Below are 20,824 nucleotides of genomic sequence, written 5' to 3'. Positions count from 1 at the left end.
AAAACTAGGAAGTTTCAAGAAAGGTCAGTTAAAAAGTTTCAAGAAAGGTCAGTTTCTGGGAAACTGCAACTTAGCAGATAACAGGGAATAGCAGTTTGGAAACCCCCTTGTGCAATGGTTAAGATAAGTAAAACTGATGTGTACTGAGATAAGCAGAACTGCTGTATACTAAGATAAGTGAAATTACTGTAAACAAAAATCCCCTTCCTCTCTGTATTCACTGGCTTAAGATAATTTTGTGGTTTTTGCCTTTAAATACTGCCTGTAACCCTGGTCTAGTACCTCACTCTCTCAGGAGGGAGGGGTCCGTTTTGCGCAAAACGTAAATAAACCGCCTCTTGCTGTTTGTATCGCTGGTGTCTGGAGTCTGAATTTCTGGGTCCCCAGGGTGCTACCAAGGACCCAGCCAGCTTTGGGTCTTTCATTTTAATAACTTTGAAACCTGATCCCTGTCCCCATATGCTGTCCATTATCTTTTTTGTTGTTTAGGAGTATGGTTTGTCTGGTTTTTTTTTGAAAGATTTATTTTATTTATTTCAAAGAGTTACAGAGAGAGGTAGAAACAGAGAGAGGTCTTCCATCCACTAGTTCACTCCCCAGATGGCCACAACGGCCAGAGCCAGGAGCTTCTTCAGGGTCTCTCACATGGGTACAGGGGTCCAAGGACTTGGGCCATCTTCTACTGCTTTCTCAGGCCATAGCAGAGAGCTGTATCAGAAAAGGAAGGAGCAGCTGGGACTAGAACCGGTGCCCGTATGGGATGCTGGCACTTCAGGCCTGGGCTTTTTAACCCGCTGCGTCACAGTGCCAGTCCCTGGTTTGCATGTTTAACAGTTTTCCTTGACCAAGTCTATAGTGTTGGCATTCCCTGAAATAAAGTCTCTGCTTTAAATAATTGTTTTCATTTTTATTTCTGACTTCCTAAGGATCACCCTCATGTCAGAATAGATTGCAGGTCAGCAATGTTCACAATATTGAATGCTTTTTTTCATCAAGTATTCTCTGCTTTGACATGAGGACCTGTGGGTGGCTTGGAGTACATCTTCAAAGTTCAAGCAGATGAAAAGTTTTCCTTGTCATTAGCTTCCTGTTTTCACAAGGTCTCAAGGTCAGCCACAGATGAGTAATGAAAACTTTCTCTGTTCTTTCTTGACTTTCTTACACATGCACACTGTCTTCCAGGGCCTCAGTAACATATCAGACATTTTTTTTGCTTTTTGTTTTTTAAAGATTTATCTATACATTTGAAAGACAGAGTTACAGAGAGGCAAAGGCAGAGAGGAGTCTTCTATCAGCTGGTTCACCCCCCAAATGGGTGCAACAGCCAGAGCTAGGCCAATCCAAAGCCAGGAGCTAGGAGCCCTGCCTGGGCCACCCACACAGGTGCAGGGGCCCAAGCACTTGGGCCATAGTCCCCTGCTCTCCCAGGCTGCAGCAGAGAGCTGGGTCAGAAGTGGAAAAGCCAGATCTCAAACCGGAGCCCATATTGGATGCCATCACAAGCCCCTGTCAGATGTTTTTATAGCTTACTACAGACTAGACCTCAGTCTTTAGATCTTCCTTTTACATTTTTGAACTGTTTCTTCCTGTATGAATGCCTTGGGGAGCTTCACTGTTGACCTTCCATGACTAATGCTGATTGTTTTAGTATCCACAATACTCAATAAAATTTTTCCATGGAGCTCCTAGCCAGGTCAATTAGTGACAAAACCCTGAGGATGGCGACTTTTATATCATTCCAAATCAAATCAGCCCCCTCTAGTGGCAGTGAGGTCATTGGTCTCCATGGAGCTAACAGAATGATGGAAGAATCTCCATATAAAAATTACGCAGAGCTCCCTGTTGTTAAGTTATTGAGAGTCAATAGCTTTTCTTGAGCAAATATTTCTAATTTGTTGTATGCCTTTGGTTATATTTCCAGAGTTCTAAAACGGCTGCTTTTCATAATCCTGTTATCATCTTCATTGCTTTCTAAAGAAAGAGAATTTTCTAAGGACCTCAGTCTATTGTTATGGAAGTCTCACAGTTGGATGATAAATTTGCATGATCATTCTGTTTAAAGGGTGAATCTGTTACTCAAAAGCAGACATTGTCACCATGTGGGATTACATTCTCAGTGTTTCCCAGTCAACTATGAATAAGTCTATAAAGTCTCTGAAATTTTCATTTTATAAACTGTTTATGAAAATTTTGGGAGGTTTTTAAATGCAACCACCACTTTGCAATCCCTTCCCTAAGGGGTTTTTAACAAATTCAGTCCACCTGCTTTCCAGGATTCATTTCCTCAGTTCACATTCTAAGAATCTGCCATTAGCCTGGAATAACGCAGGTAGATAAGGGAAGTGACATGAAGAATTAATTGGACTTAAATTAGTATATTGGGTCAATCAGAGCTCGTTTAAAGATTTTCTTTCTAAAGTTCTATGAAGGTACTTCATGGGGGAAAATTTGAATGAAAAGACAAATTCATTTTGGTGGAGAAATTTTGAAATACATGCATAGTTTTATTTTCATGGATTTCATGGATACAGAATTCCCATGAACATTTTGAAGAACCTTTGTACACTGCAAAATATAGTGTCTGTTACTCGGTTTGTTTTAGAAAAGATAAGTAAAGCTATTTCTTCAGACATCCTTATCTGAATAATTTCAGATTTTGGTGGTTGGGGGTGGGGAGCAAAGATATTTTGAATTATTTTTAGTTTTCAATATAGTTCATAAATATAATTCTAAAAATATGATTTTCCCTTCCTTCTTTCCTCCCAATCTCCTTTCCATCCTTTCTTTTTTTCTTTCTTTTCTTTTATCTTCTTTTTTTTCTTTTTCTCCTTCCTTCTCAGTTTTTGAGGTAATGTGTGTTTAATTTACATTATATTCAAGGACTTAATTCTCTATCAAATAACGTGTACAACAAGTTATAAAGCAAAAACATCCTAGCTTAGTGAGAATATAGGCAAGGACTGTAAACAATCAGATTTTATATTACAGAAATTCTAAACTGCAAATATTTTTTGAAGCACAAATTTTCATAAAGAATCCATGCTCATTTCAAAATAAGCTACAGGGTATTTGAATTGGGGTTGAAATGTCTACTGAAAACGACATTGGAAAACAGATAATCATGCAAATCTTTGATAAAATGAACCTTTTGCACATTTCAAAAACATTACCTTATATCATTGCGAACCTGTCAAGCAATTTCAGTGATCATGGTAATTCATATTCAAATATTCACCATGTTTGCTCATGGCATTGATTGTCCCAGATGTTCCAGTATTGTAAAAAGACATTAAGACTAATTTTTAAATATTTAAAACACTGTTTTCACTGAGTAAACTATGGCATTTCCAATTTTCCAAAGAAAAGAATCTTTCTGATCTGAAGCTAGCTCTTACAATGCAGGCTAATGTTGATTAAAGACTCAGTTTCATAGTCAGTTGTGCTTTCCCCTTGAGATAGACCCCTCCCAATACAGTTGCCATAATCATTCACATTGGTGTGCTCTAGAAAGAGCAATCACATCCAATCACCTGGCTCCAGTAAATCAGTGCTGTCCTCCACTCCACAGAGTGGTGAAAATGTGCTACCTAACAGAAATTCATTCCATCAACACAGATTTCAAAGATCATGGAATCGGATTTTATATAAGGGATAGACATAAAGATCATGTTTTAAATGCAAAATCTATTCTCTATGGCAGTCTTAATTGGTAATAATTCAACCAGGGCTTTAGGCAAGACTTTCCATTTTAGGTCACATTTTTGTTCCAAATCAACATCCATCTGGAAGCAATTGCGTAGTATTGTCAACCTAGAATTAAAACTATGATAACTGGTGTCTGGGTTTGCATTTTCTCCTGATGGTTGATATGATTTGGAGCTAATGGATTAGCAACCTCTTTGGGTTAAACTATTTCTATTTGTAAAATAGAGATTTCTCGATTACCCATTTCTCATAACTTGTTCCATGAGAGATATATAGCACTGTTTCTAAGGCATTAACATGTCAAATAGGTCAGAATATTTACAATCTTCTTGTCAATTTTCAGCAGTGTTTGCTGTGCTATTTTTACTTTGATAGTTACTCCAGAAGCATTTGAGTTCAATTATTGTATAGAAACACACATTTTTAGGCCAACTTTAGTCAAAGGTTGCCCTCTATAAACCCTTACATTCTTGAGAAAGTACAGAAGTAATACTGATTACTGACTTATTAGAATATTCTTCTATTTGTGGTGATGTAAAAAGAGACATATTTAAATACCCTGATTCTAAAACTAGGGCACTGTAATGTATAATTATTTTCAGAAATTTTTATTTCTTGCCTTGTTATCATTTTTCCCAAGGTGATTCTCCATTACGTTCTCATTAAAAATGATAAATACTGAAATATATACAATACAAAATCAGGGAATGGAAAACTAATGCAATCTTTTTCACTAATTATTCATCAGATTCAGAGTTCAGCAGCCTGTAAATGCAGTAGGCATATTGTCGAACTGGAGTTCACTGGGCTCACGGTTCTCTGTAATAAAGGCTAGAACTTGTCAAGCAAAGTGCTACAACCTGATACAGAATACATCATTTTCCCCTTATGATTGAGATGGATATGTGGTCATATGGACATAACTTATAACATCTGTTTCTACAAACTATAGTGCAAAGCTAAATTGTGAACACTATAGAGCAGAAATGTAGACAATAAATGAAAACAGAAGCTTTATAATGAGCCTTAGGTTTGCTGTTTTGTTTTGGTGGGTTTTATGACTGTGCTGTAACCAGAAGCACACCCACTATCCTACGAATATGTCATCATTCGTAACAGAGAATCACTTCTGAGGAACACGTAAGAGCATCCTTTCTGCTGACCTTTCCACTTCTGTTTATGAGATTCAGAAGTTACTTATGGAAGCGGCAATAGAATCTTTGCATATTTAAAGAACTGAGGCACTGGGCCAGTTTAGACAGGCCTAATTTTGATAGAATTTGTTAACAGTCAGAACTCCCTCTTTATGAATTCTGGAATTCCAAGTGAGTCATGTGGTAGTGGGGGGGAGGGAGAAGGGCATAAAGTGCTCCTTTCATACCTGTTAATATTTGTTCAAACAACAAACAGGTGGCCCCAGTGAAGCATTCCTCTTCACAATTAACAAACAGTTAAAGGAAGACACAGAGCAAGAATGGAGCAGTTACAACTGCCACAGCAAATGCCCCCTCTGCAAACACCCCCTGGGAAGACTAAGTAGGTTCAAGGTGCACTGCACCACTGATGGGAGAGAATATCTGGCTTTGCCTGCTTCCTCTCTCTATGGTTGAACTGAGTGTTCTCTCCAAGTGCTGCTCTTCAGAATTAGATCAAAGCTGAAAAACAGGAATTGTTTAGTTTGTTTGTCTTTCAGGAAAAGTTAACAAAAACATGATTTGTTTAAAATGATATATGCTCACAAGATCCGTTAATTTTTAATTTTTTAATGAACATTTAAGATTCATATACAAAAGCTAACAGAGCAATAAGTCAATCATGAAATACATACAACGAAATAAAACGGAAAATAACTCAATTACACGTTCTCACCACTGAAGCACTACACGCTGGCGGCAGCGAAAGAGAGGTGTCAATGTTTTGGAGACAGTGACCTCTGGGGCCAATGGCCAAGAACATCATCAAACTACTCTTTGCTTTAACATCTCCCTTTCTTTCTTGGTCATTATTTGGCTAGTAGGGAGTATGGGGTGAGGTGAGAAACAATTTCCTTTTCCAAAACAACCTAAAATAATTTTAAGCAGTTAATTTTTCCCTCTCAGAAATATTTTACCTGTTAATCTAACATACTATGTATTTCTGTTATTAAAATTTGTCTGCATCAGTTTTTGCCTACTCTACTTTTTAACATAGATCATGCAGTACTTTTCTAATTTCAGTACAATAAGAATTATCAAAGGCAATTAATTCTGAACATCAATGTCCAGAGTTTCCTTTTAATGAAAAATGTGCTCTTTGTGATCTTTGTTTCTTGCAATTGTTGGTCAAGTAATAATCATGGAGCATTTCCTAAAATATTTATTTGCTGGGAAAATTTGTATGAAATGACATTTGAAGTATAAAAAAATTGGTAGTTAACACTTGGAACAGTTAAAAATAGACTTATCTTGTTTGTAAACTATCAATTTAAGATACTGAGCGTCTGAGTATCAGAGTCAATGTCTCCTCTTTTTCTAGAAAGTTGTTTGCTTTATTTATCAATGACATCTTTGAAACATCTGAAGTTACATATAGAAACATCAAGGCAATATTATTTGTACATATTATTAAACATGCAAAAATTTCCTGAAAGATAGTGTTCAAATATGAAGAGTCTGTCTGAGCTTACCCTCTCCTGGGTACCATTTCGCTGGAAGTATGGCTCTCTTAGAGTTTGGGAGTGTGGTGGATTATTTTGGAGAGGCAGCCCCTTTAATCACCGGCTCCCTATTCAAATATGTTGCCCAGTAAACTAGGTTGAAAGTGCCGAACAAGACTGGGAATACAATTCGGGACATCTTGTCAATCTTGCTGATGCTGTTGTAAGTCTTTTTACTTTCAGAAGTCTTCTCTTCAGATGGTTTTGCTGAGGCTGAAGATGCATTTGAGGTTCCTGCTGGGGTCTGCTCCTTTGGGATGTTGGGGGGGTGGGTCATCTTCCCCGTGGTAAAAGCATTTGTGGACTTATTTAATATGAGTTCACGCTCCTTTTTCTGCAAAACATAGTGAGAATGTAATGGCATGGCTTTTACTTGTGATCTTCAGCTCACCGGAGTTCTATGAGTGTGTGTCTCATGCATACAGAAACATCAGCTTATCCCTGGGAGAGGGCAGTCCTCTACAGACTTACTATTTCTTAAACTGGTATTTATTTATTTTCACTTTATTGGAAAGACAGAGACAGAGACAGACAGAAAGAGATCTCCCATCTCCTGGTTCACTCTCCAAATACCTGCAATAACAGCACTGAGCCTGGAAGCCAGGAGCCTGGAACTCAGTTTGGGTCTCTTGTATGGTCAGAAGGGACTCAAGTACTTGGGCCATCATCTGCTGCTTCCCAAGATGTGTGTTAGTGGGAAGCGAGATCAGAAGCAGAAGAGCAGGATTTGAACTAGGCAGTCTGGTCAGAAATGTGGGCATTTCAAGAAATGACTTAAGTGCTGCTCCAAATGCCCACCCCTCCACAGACTTCTAAGTCTAACTCCACATAGCCAGAAGCCAGAGAATGAAACAAGAGGCATTGTTGATATTGATGTTGAGCATTTCTCCAGAACCTAGCATGCACTGGATCAACATTTATCTTAGATCACAGAGCAGACATCATTTCTGTACCTTTAAGGCATAAGTAGGAGTTAGTAATGTACATGGATATAAGAGACTTCTAGGGAATGCCCTATTTGAAAGAAGAAAGGGGGGTGATTAAAATCATTATAACACATGCATTCTTTGGGGTAAGTTGTCTTTATCTCAGCATAACACTTCAGAGAATCCTCTATGTCATGTCCTGTAATCAGTAATTCATTCTTTCTTATACTGTGTAGTATTTCTGTGTGTGAATATGCCATCACTTGTTTATTTATTCTTCTCTTGATGGTTTCCCACACTATTGACTATGCATTCTTGACTTGATCAGTTCAGCAGTTATGAATACTCTTGTATACATTTTTGGACAACACATTTTTGTTTCTCTGGGATAGGAAATTCTAGAGCAGGCAAGAAAATGTATGGTGTAAAAAAAATCAGAATAGTGGTTACATTTGGAGAGATGAGTAGAGATAGTGCCTAGAAAATGTTATGGTGAACTTTCTAGAGGCTGTTGATGTTCTCTATCTAGACAGAGATCAGGAATACACAGGTGCACATCACATGGTTGCCAAATCAGATATGCTTAATGTTTGTGCATTTTATGCTATGTAAATTTTGCATCAAAAGAGTAACAGCAAACCAATATGAAACTCTAGTGTGGGATTTGGAAGAGCCATGTGGGCAACGTCAGGTCAGAACTTCTGACTCTTCATGAGAAAGGAAACAGCAACATCAAATCTAAAAGCATCCTATGAGCCGGCGCCAGGCTAATCCTCCGCCTAGCGGCGCCAGCACATTGGGTTCTAGTCCCGGTCGGGGCACCGATCCTGTCCCGGTTGCCCCTCTTCCAGGCCAACTCTCTGCTGTGGCCAGGGAGTGCAGTGGAGGATGGCCCAAGTGCTTGGGCCCTGCACCCCATGGGAGACCAGGATAAGCACCTGGCTCCTGCCATCGGATCAGCGTGGTGTGCCGGCCGCAGCGCGCTGGCCGCGGCGGCAATTGGAGGGTGAACCAACGGCAAAAGGAAGACCTTTCTCTCTGTCTCTCTGTCTCACTGTCCACTCTGCCTGTCAAAAAAAAAAAAAAAAAAAAGCATCCTATGGATGTCAATAGGATAGAACTGAGAGTGCTCCATGGAATCAGAGTGCCCTGGTTTTCTGTTACTGGTGGAGAGGCAGGACATACAGTGCTAGTCTTCTATAATGCCTTCTAGGACTCTCTTCATACTGGTTTTCCCACTGGACAGATTAAGTTATACTTTGACTTCTGTCCTGAATGACTGCAACCTCCACTTCTCTAAGCACAAAGGATATGCTTATTTATTTTATGCACAGCATAATTAGCAGCTTATCATATGCTATTTTATATCCTATCTGAGTATGTTACGCTTACCTCCCCAAGGAAATGATTCAGCTTGGAGCCTTCTTTAAGTATTCCTTAAATTTAGGCACAAATCACACTTGAGATTACTGATGATTAATTATTTTGAACAGAGTAATACTTTTCACAACAACTGATGTCCATCATTTAAGTGAGCTAAAGCACTTAGTCAGTGGGACTGGACATGTTTTGTTGATGTGCTGCTTCTATTAATGTGCCTCTTCATGACCTTGAAGAAGAAAGACACACTGCACGACAACGTGGCAAAAGAACAGGCTGAATGGACTGTACAATTAGAAACTGGACAAGTCATCTCGGAAGAGAAGAGAGTTACTTTTGCAAAAATAATAGACTTGAATAGAAATAAGCCCAAGTCATTCACAGACCATCAGAGCTTTAGCTTGAATGAAGTTAGTGACTCAAAGTAAATTAGAAAAGTGACCTGCTGTAAATAAGACTCTGTGAGGACTCTGAATATATGGGAAGGGTTGTGAGAAGGCTAGGGAGGAGAAAGACCTGGTATTATGTTTGGACTTGGAATCAGGGAATTTCTCTGTCAAGGAAATCTGAAAGAAAGGAGGAGGAGGTAAATAAAATCAATACCTTGATCTTGGCTGCTTCCAAGGCTTTCTTGCCATCCCATGCCCAGCCTCTCTTTGTAAAATAGTTGACTGTGGCAAACTCGATCAGTGCAGAGAACACAAAAGCATAGCACACAGCAATGAACCAGTCCATGGCAGTGGCATAAGCCACTTTGGGCAGAGAGTTCCGAGCACTGATGCTGAGAGTCGTCATGGTCAGCACTGTGGTTACCCCTGCAGTAGTCAGATGGGGACAGAGTGGAGAACGGAAGCAGGGGTCAGTTACTGGTACCCAAGACCCCAGGACAACACCCAAAGAACTGGTTATTTTGATCCTAAGCACCACCATCAGCCCTCAGTGTTTTCATGGCCTTTAACACATTCATTAAATTGAAAATATTGTTTATTATATTGACCACAATTGTCTCCCTCTCTTTGAATGCAAACTGGACAGGGCCAAGGATTTGTGTCTGGTTTCTATACACCTATGTCCCCATTTCTTTGAACTAATAAAATAGTTGGTTACTAGATGTGTTAAATGAGTGGTATGTGTGTCTTTGTGGCACTAGGGGGAAATCCAATAGAGAAGTGGTGATTACACTAATGCTACTTCTAGTAAAATACTTAATAAAAATTTACTGGATGCCTTGTAAGTAGTGGACTGCACAGATACATAAGACAATTTATTTCCCACGGTAAACCCAACCTGCAGATTTGAGAATACCATGTAAAAAGACTGGAGTGACGGTGCCACAGCTAGGAAACCACCAGAAGGGAAGGAACAGCACCCCCCACCCCCCAACAGCAGCTCTCAGGAGGGACCATCCTGCTGGCACCTCAACTTCCAGCTGCCAGAGCTGGGAGGCAACAACATTTTGCTGTTCAAGACTCCCAACCTGTGGTGCTTTGTTATGCTAGCCCTAGGAAACCAGAACAGCACAGCACACACAGGAGTGGAATGTTGCTGGTTAAAGCCACTGTTGGATTTCACTCAATGCTACCCTCCAAAGGTACTTATATATATATAACTCATTGAATATGGAGTCCTGCATGGAATTAATGTTTCATGAGAAATCAGTAGGAACCTGATTTTTCTCGGGAATCCAGCTGATCATTGTGCCAAGAGGAGTGCTCTGTATATGATCTCACACAGGCCCTTGCATCTTCTTAGGTTCTTTAACATCCCAGCATACATTGGGAATCTCCAGGAAGCAAACTGTAATGGGCAAGACTTTTAGATGACTTTTCCACACACACTGTTTTCCCTCGCTAGGAATGCTGCCAGCTCATCAGCAACCTCCACACCTGCCCAGGCTCAGCAAGGGCCAGCAAGTAGAGTGGGCACAAGGCTGGAGGTAGTGCGATGGTTGGGAACATGCCTGGGCCACTCTCCTGTGAACTCCCTGGATCCTGGGCTCCTGTACATACTGAGGGAGCACAAACATAAAATGCATGTGAACATCTTCACCTAGCAGGGGTGGGGGAACTTGCATCCTGTGGGTTGTATAAGGTCCCTGAAATCATTTGGTCTGGTCCTGCCAAGGCAACCAGTAGCAGGACTGGAAATTCAATAAATCTATAATGGGCTATTTTGAGGCTGATAATTTTGTATGGCCCATGAATGATGTTATACATACTCTAATGGCCTTTGGCAAAGCAAAGATCCCCCACTCCTGATTAGAGCAAGAGCTCACATATGAATCAGAGTTTACAGATTTGAAAAGTGTGATCATCAGTTATCACAACTGACCTACAAAACTACCTTTAGCATCTCTTCCTAGCCTTGAGAAAACTGAACTTCAGGGTGTCACTCTACTGTGTTTACTGTGCCAAGGGATCTCCTGAGCTAGATCCTTCTAAACATAGGTTATGCCTTGGGGATGTAAAATGATGTTCTAGATTTTTATCATACAGAATGGCCCTTGGCATCCACAGGGGATGGGTTCCAGGATTTCCCAAGGAATCCAAAATATGCAGAGGTTCAAGTCCCTTCTATAAAATGACATATTATTTGCATATAACCTATACATAGTCTCAAATCATCATATACATATACTTCAAATCATCTCTAGATTATTTGCACCTAATATCTAAGTGCTGTGTAAATACTTGTAATACTGTATCATTTAGGGAATAGTGGCAAGAAAAAAAAAAGTCTGTGCAGTACAAACAAAATTTTTTTTCTAATATTCTTAACCTACGGTTGGTTGAATCCATGGAAGCAGAACCCATGGACACAGAAGACTAGCAATATAAGTATGAGCATGTATGTGTGTGTTTGATTTACCACCATCAAACCGCATGTAATGTATTCACTGCCACTTGGTGGTTAATTTTGAAATGGCATGTGCATTCAGAGGAGATTGCCTGATGACTTTATGGGAAGTGTGAAAATACAATAGCAAACTCTCATATGAGAGACATAGGCTGGCGGTTTCAAGCCTCAAAACAGGACTGCATTATTCCTTCCACCCCCATTTAGCGGGAAATTCTAAATCCAACCCTGAAAATCAAATTCCTAACTAATTGACCCATTGGTTTCCAAGGTCTCCAAATGGAGAGGATGGCGCTGGACATTTGATGCGTAGCTGATGCTTTGCAGGTGGTTAGGGCCACTCATAAAGCATCCGTGTCTAGGCCTTGGGGACACTCACCAAAAACTGTCCTGGCAGGTACTGATTCTCGGTTCAGCCAAAAGGACACCTGAGATAGGATCACTGTCATTATGCAGGGAAGGTAGGTTTGGATGACAAAGTAACCAATCTTCCTTTTCAGGTGGAAATGAGCTGTCATGATTGTGTATTCACCTGCAAATAAGCAAATTAATGAGCATCAGTCACCTAAAGTCTCAGGCCACTGGACCAAAGGAGTCCCAGGGAGCCTCCCTTTGTTGCACCTTCTGACAAGTATTTATTCGTATTTTTGGATTTAAGGAGAGGTGGAACCGCATGCGTGAATTTCTTAATGGTCATTTTACGTGTAAGTCTTGTGACCCAACCTCCAAAGGCCTTTAACTGGTGGATGTTTTTTTCTGGGGAAAATCAGATTTGTGTGTTTTACTAATCCCCAGACACAATCTGTCCAGGCTCCCAGGCGCCCTCGCCTGCTACTGCAATCAGGATTTCTGGATTTAGGATCCTCAGATATAATTCGGGATATCAAAGAGCCCTGTTGTGGGGGGACAGTCTCCCTCCTTGTACCCAGCCCAGAGGCTCCAGGGAGGTGGAAGGACCACTCTTCCTCAGGTGACCCGCTGCAGGGAGAAGGGAGAGGACAGCAGCTCAGGAGGCACTGACCCTGGCCGCTCTTCCTTTCTGCCACCCACCAGAGAGACGGGCAACCTCTGTTCTCTGAAACTGGGGGCATTTCTTTGGCAATGCCCAAGTGCCTTATCTGGATTTGCCTGGCTGTGTGGAAGGCAAGCGGGGACCTGCCGTTCATCGCTGAGAACAATGCTGTCCTGATGGTTAACTGGTAAGGAGCTGAGGTGGGTGGCTGGTTAAATGGGGAGTGTTGTCCTAGAGTCTCCTTGTGACTTGAACTGTGCACCCCTGGAGAGCCAGGAAGGATGCTCTGAGACATGGAGGCAGAGTTGAGCTGATGGGAGGACAACCATTCTTTGGCTGCATTGCAAGGAGTGGATGGAGTGGCCAGGCAGACAGGCTGCATGCGAACATGGGGAGAATGGGATTAGGTTCTCCATGTATGCGGACTTCTGGTGCAGGCTCATGGATTAGATGTGCATGGACTGAGTGCTGGAATGGTCAGAGCTGATGACATGGCTCCGATGCTTACTGTGAGAAGCAAAGCCCATGGCTTAGCAAGGCCATCTTGAGGCCGTTTTTCTGAGGGTCTTTATTCATAACACATCATACACTCCAGCCAAAGAAACCGTAACAATCACTTGTGGCAAAATATGCCCAAATTCAGAAAAGGAGCAGCACCTTGAGACACACTACCAGTGGAAGGGCACATCTTTCCCAAGACCCTCAGCAGGTGACAGCAGGGAGAGGGGCCAAGCAGGCTCCAACGTGGGAGTGAGAAGCATGGATAAAGAGAGGGAGAGGGGCATGGTTAGTCGCTAGAACTGGAGCTTTACATTTGAATAAATGAAGTTTCTTTAAGTAAGGTTTGAAATTACTACTTTTTTTTTTTTTTTTGACAGGCAGAATTAGACAGTGAGCGAGAGAGAGAAAGAGACAAAGGTCTTCCTTTTCCATTGGTTCACCCTCCAAATGGCTGCCACGGCCGGTGCACAGCGCTGATCCGAAGCCAGGAGCCAGGTGCTTCTCCTGGTCTCCCATGCGGGTGCAGGGCCCAAGCACTTGGGCCATCCTCACTGCCTTCCCGGGCCACAGCAGAGAGCTGGACTAGAAGAGAAGCAACCGGGACAGAATCTGGCGCCACAGGCAGAGGATTAGCCTAGTGAGCTGCGGCGCCAGCCTGAAATTGCTACTTTTAATTCATTTTACTTTTGTTTTATGAGTTTGCAGTAGCAAAATCAGGTAGTTTTTTTCTGAGAAGACTGCCTTTTTAGAAATATAAATAGGGGCAGAAACAGCGGTTATAAATTTCTAGAGAGCCACATGCAGCAACTGCGAACTGTATCGTCTTCTGTTACTGCCACAGTTCTTCACAACCTTTCCCTCCGTTCCACAAAGTCATGCCGCTTGCTCTTCCTTTCCCTTTAGCTTGGTAACCAAATGGAGACGCAGTGCTCCCAGGCTCTCTCACATCCGCCGGGGATGCCCAGCACTCAGGGACGGTCAGCAGAGCCCTGGCTGCATGCAGGTGCCTGTGCAGGAAGGGGTGGAGGTGCACTAAATATCCTGTTTCAGGGGACCGTGCTGACAGTCAGTGATGCTGGCAAGGGGCTCCCTGAGGACTGGGTTCAGAGTTCCCTCCGCCACCAGGGATCCCTTGGTTCCTTTGGGCCTTTGTCTTCTGCAGTGCAGACTGTATGAAGCCCTGAAATGCCCTGACCCACCCATAGCACTGCCTTCTCACTACTTGGTCTGGGCCTGGAGGCATCTGACCGTGTAACTTGAAGGCTCAGGAGGTCATACTCCTCTGATTCTTAGCACTTCCACCCCATCCCGTCTTCACATTTGGAGTTGACAGCATCTGCTTCCCTCTTGGTCCCACCTCAGCTATTCCTCTGATGCTGCTTAGTTGTGCTTTCCCAAATTCAACCCCAGGGAAATCTGCTCCGAAATGTTCAGAACAGGAGGCAGGGGAGCAGGTAACAGGGAGTGCTTGCAGGAAGTCATTACTTCTTCTGCAGAGACGGTCCTGTGTGGCAGTGCTTTGGACAGGGCTGTTACATAAGCAGGTCCTCGTGGGCTGCAGGTAGGACCTGCTCACAGGGTGGCAAGTGCTCTGCAGATTAATGCCTCACATCCGCTTTAATGCTGCCAGTCGCAGCAGCTGGTGCTTCTGTGGGCAGCTGCAGGGAGGGGCCTGACAGGGAGCACAGCTTCCGGGCAGACTCACAACAGCTGTGCCCTGTGTTTCCAAGGACAGCATAGCTGGCCAGGGTGCACTGTGTGTGGCTGGTGCAGAAAGGGGTCAGGAGCCCTGAGTTCCTTCATGGTGTGGTGTCCTGCAGGTACCTGGCTGCTCTCACCTGTGCTGGTGCTGATGTTCTCGGTGCCCACTGTCTGTCCCATCAAGTGATACTGGTTCAGTCTGGAGCCATCCTCCGCCACCACAACAGACTTGGTGGAGCCGTTGGTCCAGACATAGACAACTTCAGAATTAGGGTATGCATCTGTAGGGCAAAGAGACACAGTGGCATAAACATGAAATCATTCCCAGCCTGGAAAAAACAAAGGTTTTGGTAAAAGAAGCATGAGAGAGGACAGAAAGGTTTGGAAGTCAATGTATGGGATCTAAAGAGTAGTGTAGAGCGGTCAGACCAGGGCAGACACCACTGGGGTTCAGGTCCTTCCACCCCACTGCAAAAGGTCTGCGTGCTCATAAGATGGTTCCTGGTGATTCCTGAGATGTGATTTCTCTTTAGAGTGCATGGCAGGAAACAAGGGAGAGTACCAGCTCAGAGCCCAGAATGCCTGGGTCTCTCTCACTCCATGATCGTGGCAAGTCACTTATTCTCTGTGCATTCCTTCACCTGTAAAACGGGGTGATTGCAGCACCTGCTTCTAACGGCCCTGCTAAGACTCCATGGCCTACATAATGACTTATATATGCACAGAGCACTTGGAGCAGCACACAGGGGTGTCCAGGACTCTAAACTCTTTGCTGCCTGCCCTGTCCTTGGTGGGACAGTGGCAGGGCAGGCAGAATCTGTACCTCTTGGTGTCATAGATACAGTTATTTGCATGGCAAAAGGCACTTGGCAGAATAGAAAGAAGGTGATGGATTCCATAATCAGGAGATGATCCTGGATTATCCTAGTGGGCCCACACAATCACTTGGTCCCCAAAACAGAGAGAGACCCCTCACCAGCTGGATCCAGACAGGGATATTCAAGGCATGCAGAAAGAACTCCATTGCATATTACCAGCATTGAAGACAGAAGAAGGGAACCATGAACCAATGAGTATGGGGCCCTTGAGGGGTGAGAATGAACCCCAGGTGACAGCCAGTCAGCTAATAAGGAATGCAACTCCACAGCCACATGCAAGGGGATTCGGTCAACCACCTGCATGAGCCTCAAAGGGGTTTCATCCCTAGAGCCTCCAGAGGAGAGACAGCTTTGCTGACACTGATTTGGGCCTTGTGAGACTCAGAGCAGAGAAACCAGCCCAGCCCTCTGCACTTCTGGCCCACAGAGCTGTAGCACAGCAGATGTGCTGTTCTAAAGCGCTAAATTTTGTGATAATCTGTCATGGCAGCAACAGAAAATTAAAACGGGTATCATGGAAAACAAACCGAACTCCCTCTAGGAGGAAGACAAACATTACCTGCAAGACGTAATATATGTGACATGACAGTAACAGAAACACAAGTTAGGAAGAAGGAACAGGTGCCATTTTAAATGGAACGGTACCATAAGATCCAAGGGGTGTGGAAGAGCTGTCAGGTGGCCCTTAGGAGGCAGACCATCCCAGACAAAGGGAAAGTAGGTGAAAAAGTCCTGAGGCAGGAGCATACCGGAGATGCCTGAAGAGAAGCCAGACATGCAATGAGGCACGGCAAAGGGCACATCAGATAAAGCAGAACCCCAAGGTCATGGTCAGGCCTTTAATTTTTCTTCTGAGTCATGAGTATAGTGGAAATGGTGTTTCAGTGAATATGTGGCTTATGCTAGTTGATGCCCTGAAAGAATCACTCTGGCCAAGATGGGAGGAAGAAAGGCAGGTGGACCGGGGACATAAGGGGGTGGGGCAATACTAAAATAATCCAGGAGAGAGACAATGACAGTGACAAGTGGAGAGAAGAAATTAGGGATGTATTTTAAAGGAAAAGTTCCTCTAGTTGGTTAATGAATGCCAGATGAGCTGTGAGAGGAAGAAGCTCTTGTGCTAAGATGGCCAGATCCAAGAAGGCTCTGGCCTCGGGTAAAAGATCATACTCATAATACCCAGGGCATCCTGCATGACAGCAGTGGCCACCTGACAGCCAACTTTGGAGGATGTAGGGCCAGGGTGGGATCAGAGTCAGGAAAATGAGTGATATGACTCTAATCTTGGCCTAAACATTGGTAAGATATTAAATAGAAGTAAATAGTGTAAATGCGGGTATAGCAATTGATGCTATACTCAGCTCATACTGCAGGGGATGTTGAGTGGTGTTCTTGTCAAGTGTGCTTTTAAATTAGCATGACCCTCTGTTTTATGTAATATAGAGGTGTTTTCACATGGACAGCATTGGTGTTCTCCCAATTCATGTGCATTCTGTTATAATTTCTCTCCTCTATTTGGGGAGATGCCATTTGTGGTGATGTGGCTCTCTTCTTTACTTTGATCATTGGCAATTTTGTGCATATTCTGTTGCTCTGATGGCTCCCTGATTTCCACATAAATGGCAGTGAGAGTTTCTTCTTTTTTCGTATTATGTAAATGGTTCAGAACCCTGCGTAATGAATGGCTGCGGCTGTCAGACACGGATCTCAGCAGCCATGCTGGATTCCAGCTGGGCTGCTGAGTGTGGAGCAGACAGGAGCTGGTAATGAGGCAGTGTACTCTAGGTAGAGAGCAAGCTCCTTTTCCCTGTGATCCCAGACTGGCTCAGGCTGGTTGTACGCCTGCAGTCCTATGCACCTGTTCTGTATTTTCTCCCTAGATTATCTGCCTCCTACCAGGGAAATTTCCTGTGCTGTGCTGCTGGCTTCCCCCAGTGGCCACAGTCACAGGGAGGAGGGTTATAATTATCAATTAACAATCCCTCTGTTCCATTTCCAAGTCGGCAGAGGAACTGTGAGTCTTACCTCTAGCCAAGAGAAGAAAGATGGGCTACTACAACTCTTAGAATTTATGTCAAATGGTTGGAAAGCAGGATTCTGGAAGCTCACAAAGGAACTCAAAGTTTGTGGCAGTAGGTCTTACTGACTGAAACAAAGTTCTGGAAGTTAGGAAAGGTCTCCCTAGAAAGAGGATGGAACTCAAGACACATGAGCTGACTACTTGGTGCCAAGTTTGCTCAGCAAGAAAGAGAAAGGAGGTAGAGAGCAGGTGATACAAAGGGAGAAGAAGAAAATTCAAGACACAAGGTGCTCTGGAGAGTGGCAGAGGTCTAGGGGTGCAGGTGTCCCCTCTGAAGGCCTGGATGGAGGCCAAGCGAAGACACAGATGGGAGTTGTAGAGTCAGAGAGCCACAGAGGCGGGTGTGCAGGTTGACCTCCCCCATCTGTCCTTCTGAGTGCATTACTGCTGGTCACTCTCACAACAGCACTGAGATGGCACAGTGTTACCCATGGGTTTTCCTTAGGCTCTGAGGTTGAGTGGCATGTTAGCCAGGGAAGCATGCCACCAGGGAAGGCTGTAGGGCTTGCAGGTTGGGGCAGAGACCAGCTCTGTTAACCTACTGTCTTTTCAGTCATGAGTCCTCCTAATCCCTTTCTTACTGTCCAGAATGCAGGGCATTGGATAGCAGTACAAATGGCCCTGATTTGTAATTTAGGATTTTTGACTTTATAAAGGCATAGAAAGCAATATGCATTCAGTAGAACTGAGCTTAGAATCTTTTTCTGGGCCAGTGGCACACAGTCTAATCCTTTATCCTGATGCTGGACAGCAGCAGCAAGCTGTATCTCCTTGCTGGCCATGGGATTGAAAGGGCAAGCAACTCATATTTACTTTAAAATGTAACATATTCAGTAAGTTACTCACAGTCAACATTTTATTATAAAACAGGCTTTGTGTTATATGATTTTGCCCAACTGTAGTCTAATATAAGGTACTGAAACACATTTAATTTAAGCCAGTTTAAGCTATGATGTTTTGTAGGTCAAGCATACTTACTATATTTTTTTATTTCCTATATTTTCAACTTGCTATGAGTTCGCCTGAACATAACCTTATCCCAAGTTGGGAGTCATCTGTGCTTGCAGTGAGTATCCAATACAATAGTTGTAAGTAGATAAAAGTTACTTGAAATCACAGTGACACACAAATGCTATTTAAAATCAACACATGATCTTATTTGTCAAATTGTATTAAGTGACCTATTGTATCAGTGATGTTAACAGCATTAATAATAATAACAATAGCAAGAAGTAGTGTGGCTGTGATCATGTAATTCAACAATGCTGGGTTCTGCTCTCCTCATCAAATTTAGGGTGGGAAGAAATGACTAGTCATGTCCATTTCAGCTCAGTCATTTAGCAACAAACACAAACTTCTACATGTGGTATCCAATCTTTTAGTTGGGACAACAGTGAGTGAGGCAATCAGGTTTACTGTGCTACGATTTGCCATGCTTTAGAGCTCCAGAAAACACAAGCTCACCATCGTCTGACTGTATGTCACAGAGCCCAGCGAGAGGGTTTGTAACATTTTCCCTCACAAACAATTTGGGAATTCATCACTGCTTGTCTCAAGGCTTCTTCTCCAGGACTGACACTTTCTGTCTTCTAGCATTTCGAAGCCTAAGCAGGAAGTGCTGATGGTGTGACTGACCTCTTATCTACAAGGCGGTTCAGAGCCATGAGTTTTTCCCTGCGAATTAAATAGGACAGCATGACTCAGACATTGATTACCAGAGTGACTTTGTACAACCTGAGTTCTGTGCCTCTATTTCTCCATGTGTAGACTGGGGTGCTGTGAGGACAAAGTATATCCATGAATACTGAGTATCACATGCCTGGCACATAGTAAATGCTTAGTAAGTAGTAGCTACAATGAATGTAACCATATATTAAGAAGGATTTTTATTTGATGTCAAATCTTATCTTGTGGAAAGATCTTTCTATTTGAATTTATTTTCTGATTTTGGGTCAAAAGCAAACCAAATTTGTGAGAGTGGTGGTCAGCTTTGTCTAACAGGCTGCATGGGGACGCATGGGAACTGTTGATAACTAGGTAGGAAATCTGTGGTGCTCTGTGCATGAACTGCTTACGATGAGGAGGACATGCAGATTAAAATGTAACAGGTAACTGGAGTTCATGTGATTTGAAAATGTCCAGGATTTCAGTTGTTGGAAACCCATGTCTCTAGCCTTCCCCTCTCTTCTAAGCCCCAGCAGGGATAAGCATAGTAACTACCTCATAAGACCTCAGCTCACTCCTCCTTTGAGACCTGCAGGCCACTCAGCCCCCACCCCACCCCCCCAAGACTCAGTCTCATGAGATGAACCAGTCAATATTTGACACAGCAATGGCCCAATAAAAATTTCAAATCTTCACCAAACATAAAAATATATAGATGTGGTATCTCTGACAGCCTAACGGATACCCAATATCCCTGCTTTAAACTAAGTGGATAAAGTTAGATCAGCAGGATGTTGCCACACCCTTTTCCTTGCCCAGGATGAACTGAGAGGTAACTTGGCAAAGGACAAAGGACTGCCACTCTCCCAGCGGGAATGATTTTGCAGAAACGACTGAAAAGCAGGGCAGGAGGCCAAGAGGGATTGGAGGAAATCTCCCACATAATTCTCTACCTTTTCATAAACCAATTCACTTTTTCACTTCAAACCAGCAGCTCCTTCCAATGACTCCCAATTTCCTCATTAAACTCGGGATTTCCCAAATCACCTGGTCCTAAAATCCTTCTGTGTTCTTTCGATTATGTCCATCTTTCATCCTGTTTATCCACTTCTCATCTGGTCACCACCTGCTCTCTGCTCTGATCACTTATAATTATTTCATAGGAATTCCTGGCTCCTGGTTTCACCCCCATGGATGGGGATTTTCATCCATCTTTCTTGTGCCTGATAAATACATCATGGACTCTATCTGCTACTTCACACTTTCATATTTGTAGCCCTTTGTGTTTGAGTTATAATAATCATCCTGTAATTTCCCCAAATGAAGCTCCTTTCTTTTAAAAATTAATTTTTCATTGATAAATAACAATTGTGCATATGTATGGTGTACAATGTGATGCTTTGATGTATGTGTCCATTAGAGAAA

General features: G+C 42.9%; 1 protein-coding gene across 1 annotated transcript in view; it reads right to left on the bottom strand.

The window, feature by feature from the left end:
• Positions 1–6,431: 6,431 nt before the first annotated feature.
• GABRA5 (gamma-aminobutyric acid type A receptor subunit alpha5) overlaps positions 6,432–20,824 on the bottom strand; it is a 73,133-nt gene continuing 58,740 nt past the window's right edge. The window contains exons 6-9 of the mRNA XM_062204565.1: positions 14,914–15,057; positions 11,942–12,094; positions 9,310–9,521; positions 6,432–6,734 (exon numbers count right to left, since the gene is read on the bottom strand). Of these exons, the coding sequence (XP_062060549.1) occupies positions 6,432–6,734; positions 9,310–9,521; positions 11,942–12,094; positions 14,914–15,057 (812 nt within the window). The remainder of the gene's footprint in view (positions 6,735–9,309; positions 9,522–11,941; positions 12,095–14,913; positions 15,058–20,824) is intronic.

The sequence above is a fragment of the Lepus europaeus genome, chromosome 11 (genome assembly GCF_033115175.1).
Source record: "Lepus europaeus isolate LE1 chromosome 11, mLepTim1.pri, whole genome shotgun sequence".
Lineage (NCBI taxonomy): Eukaryota > Metazoa > Chordata > Mammalia > Lagomorpha > Leporidae > Lepus > Lepus europaeus.
The sequence above is the reverse complement of the archived record's forward strand: the minus strand, read 5'-3'. Positions and strand labels throughout refer to the sequence as shown.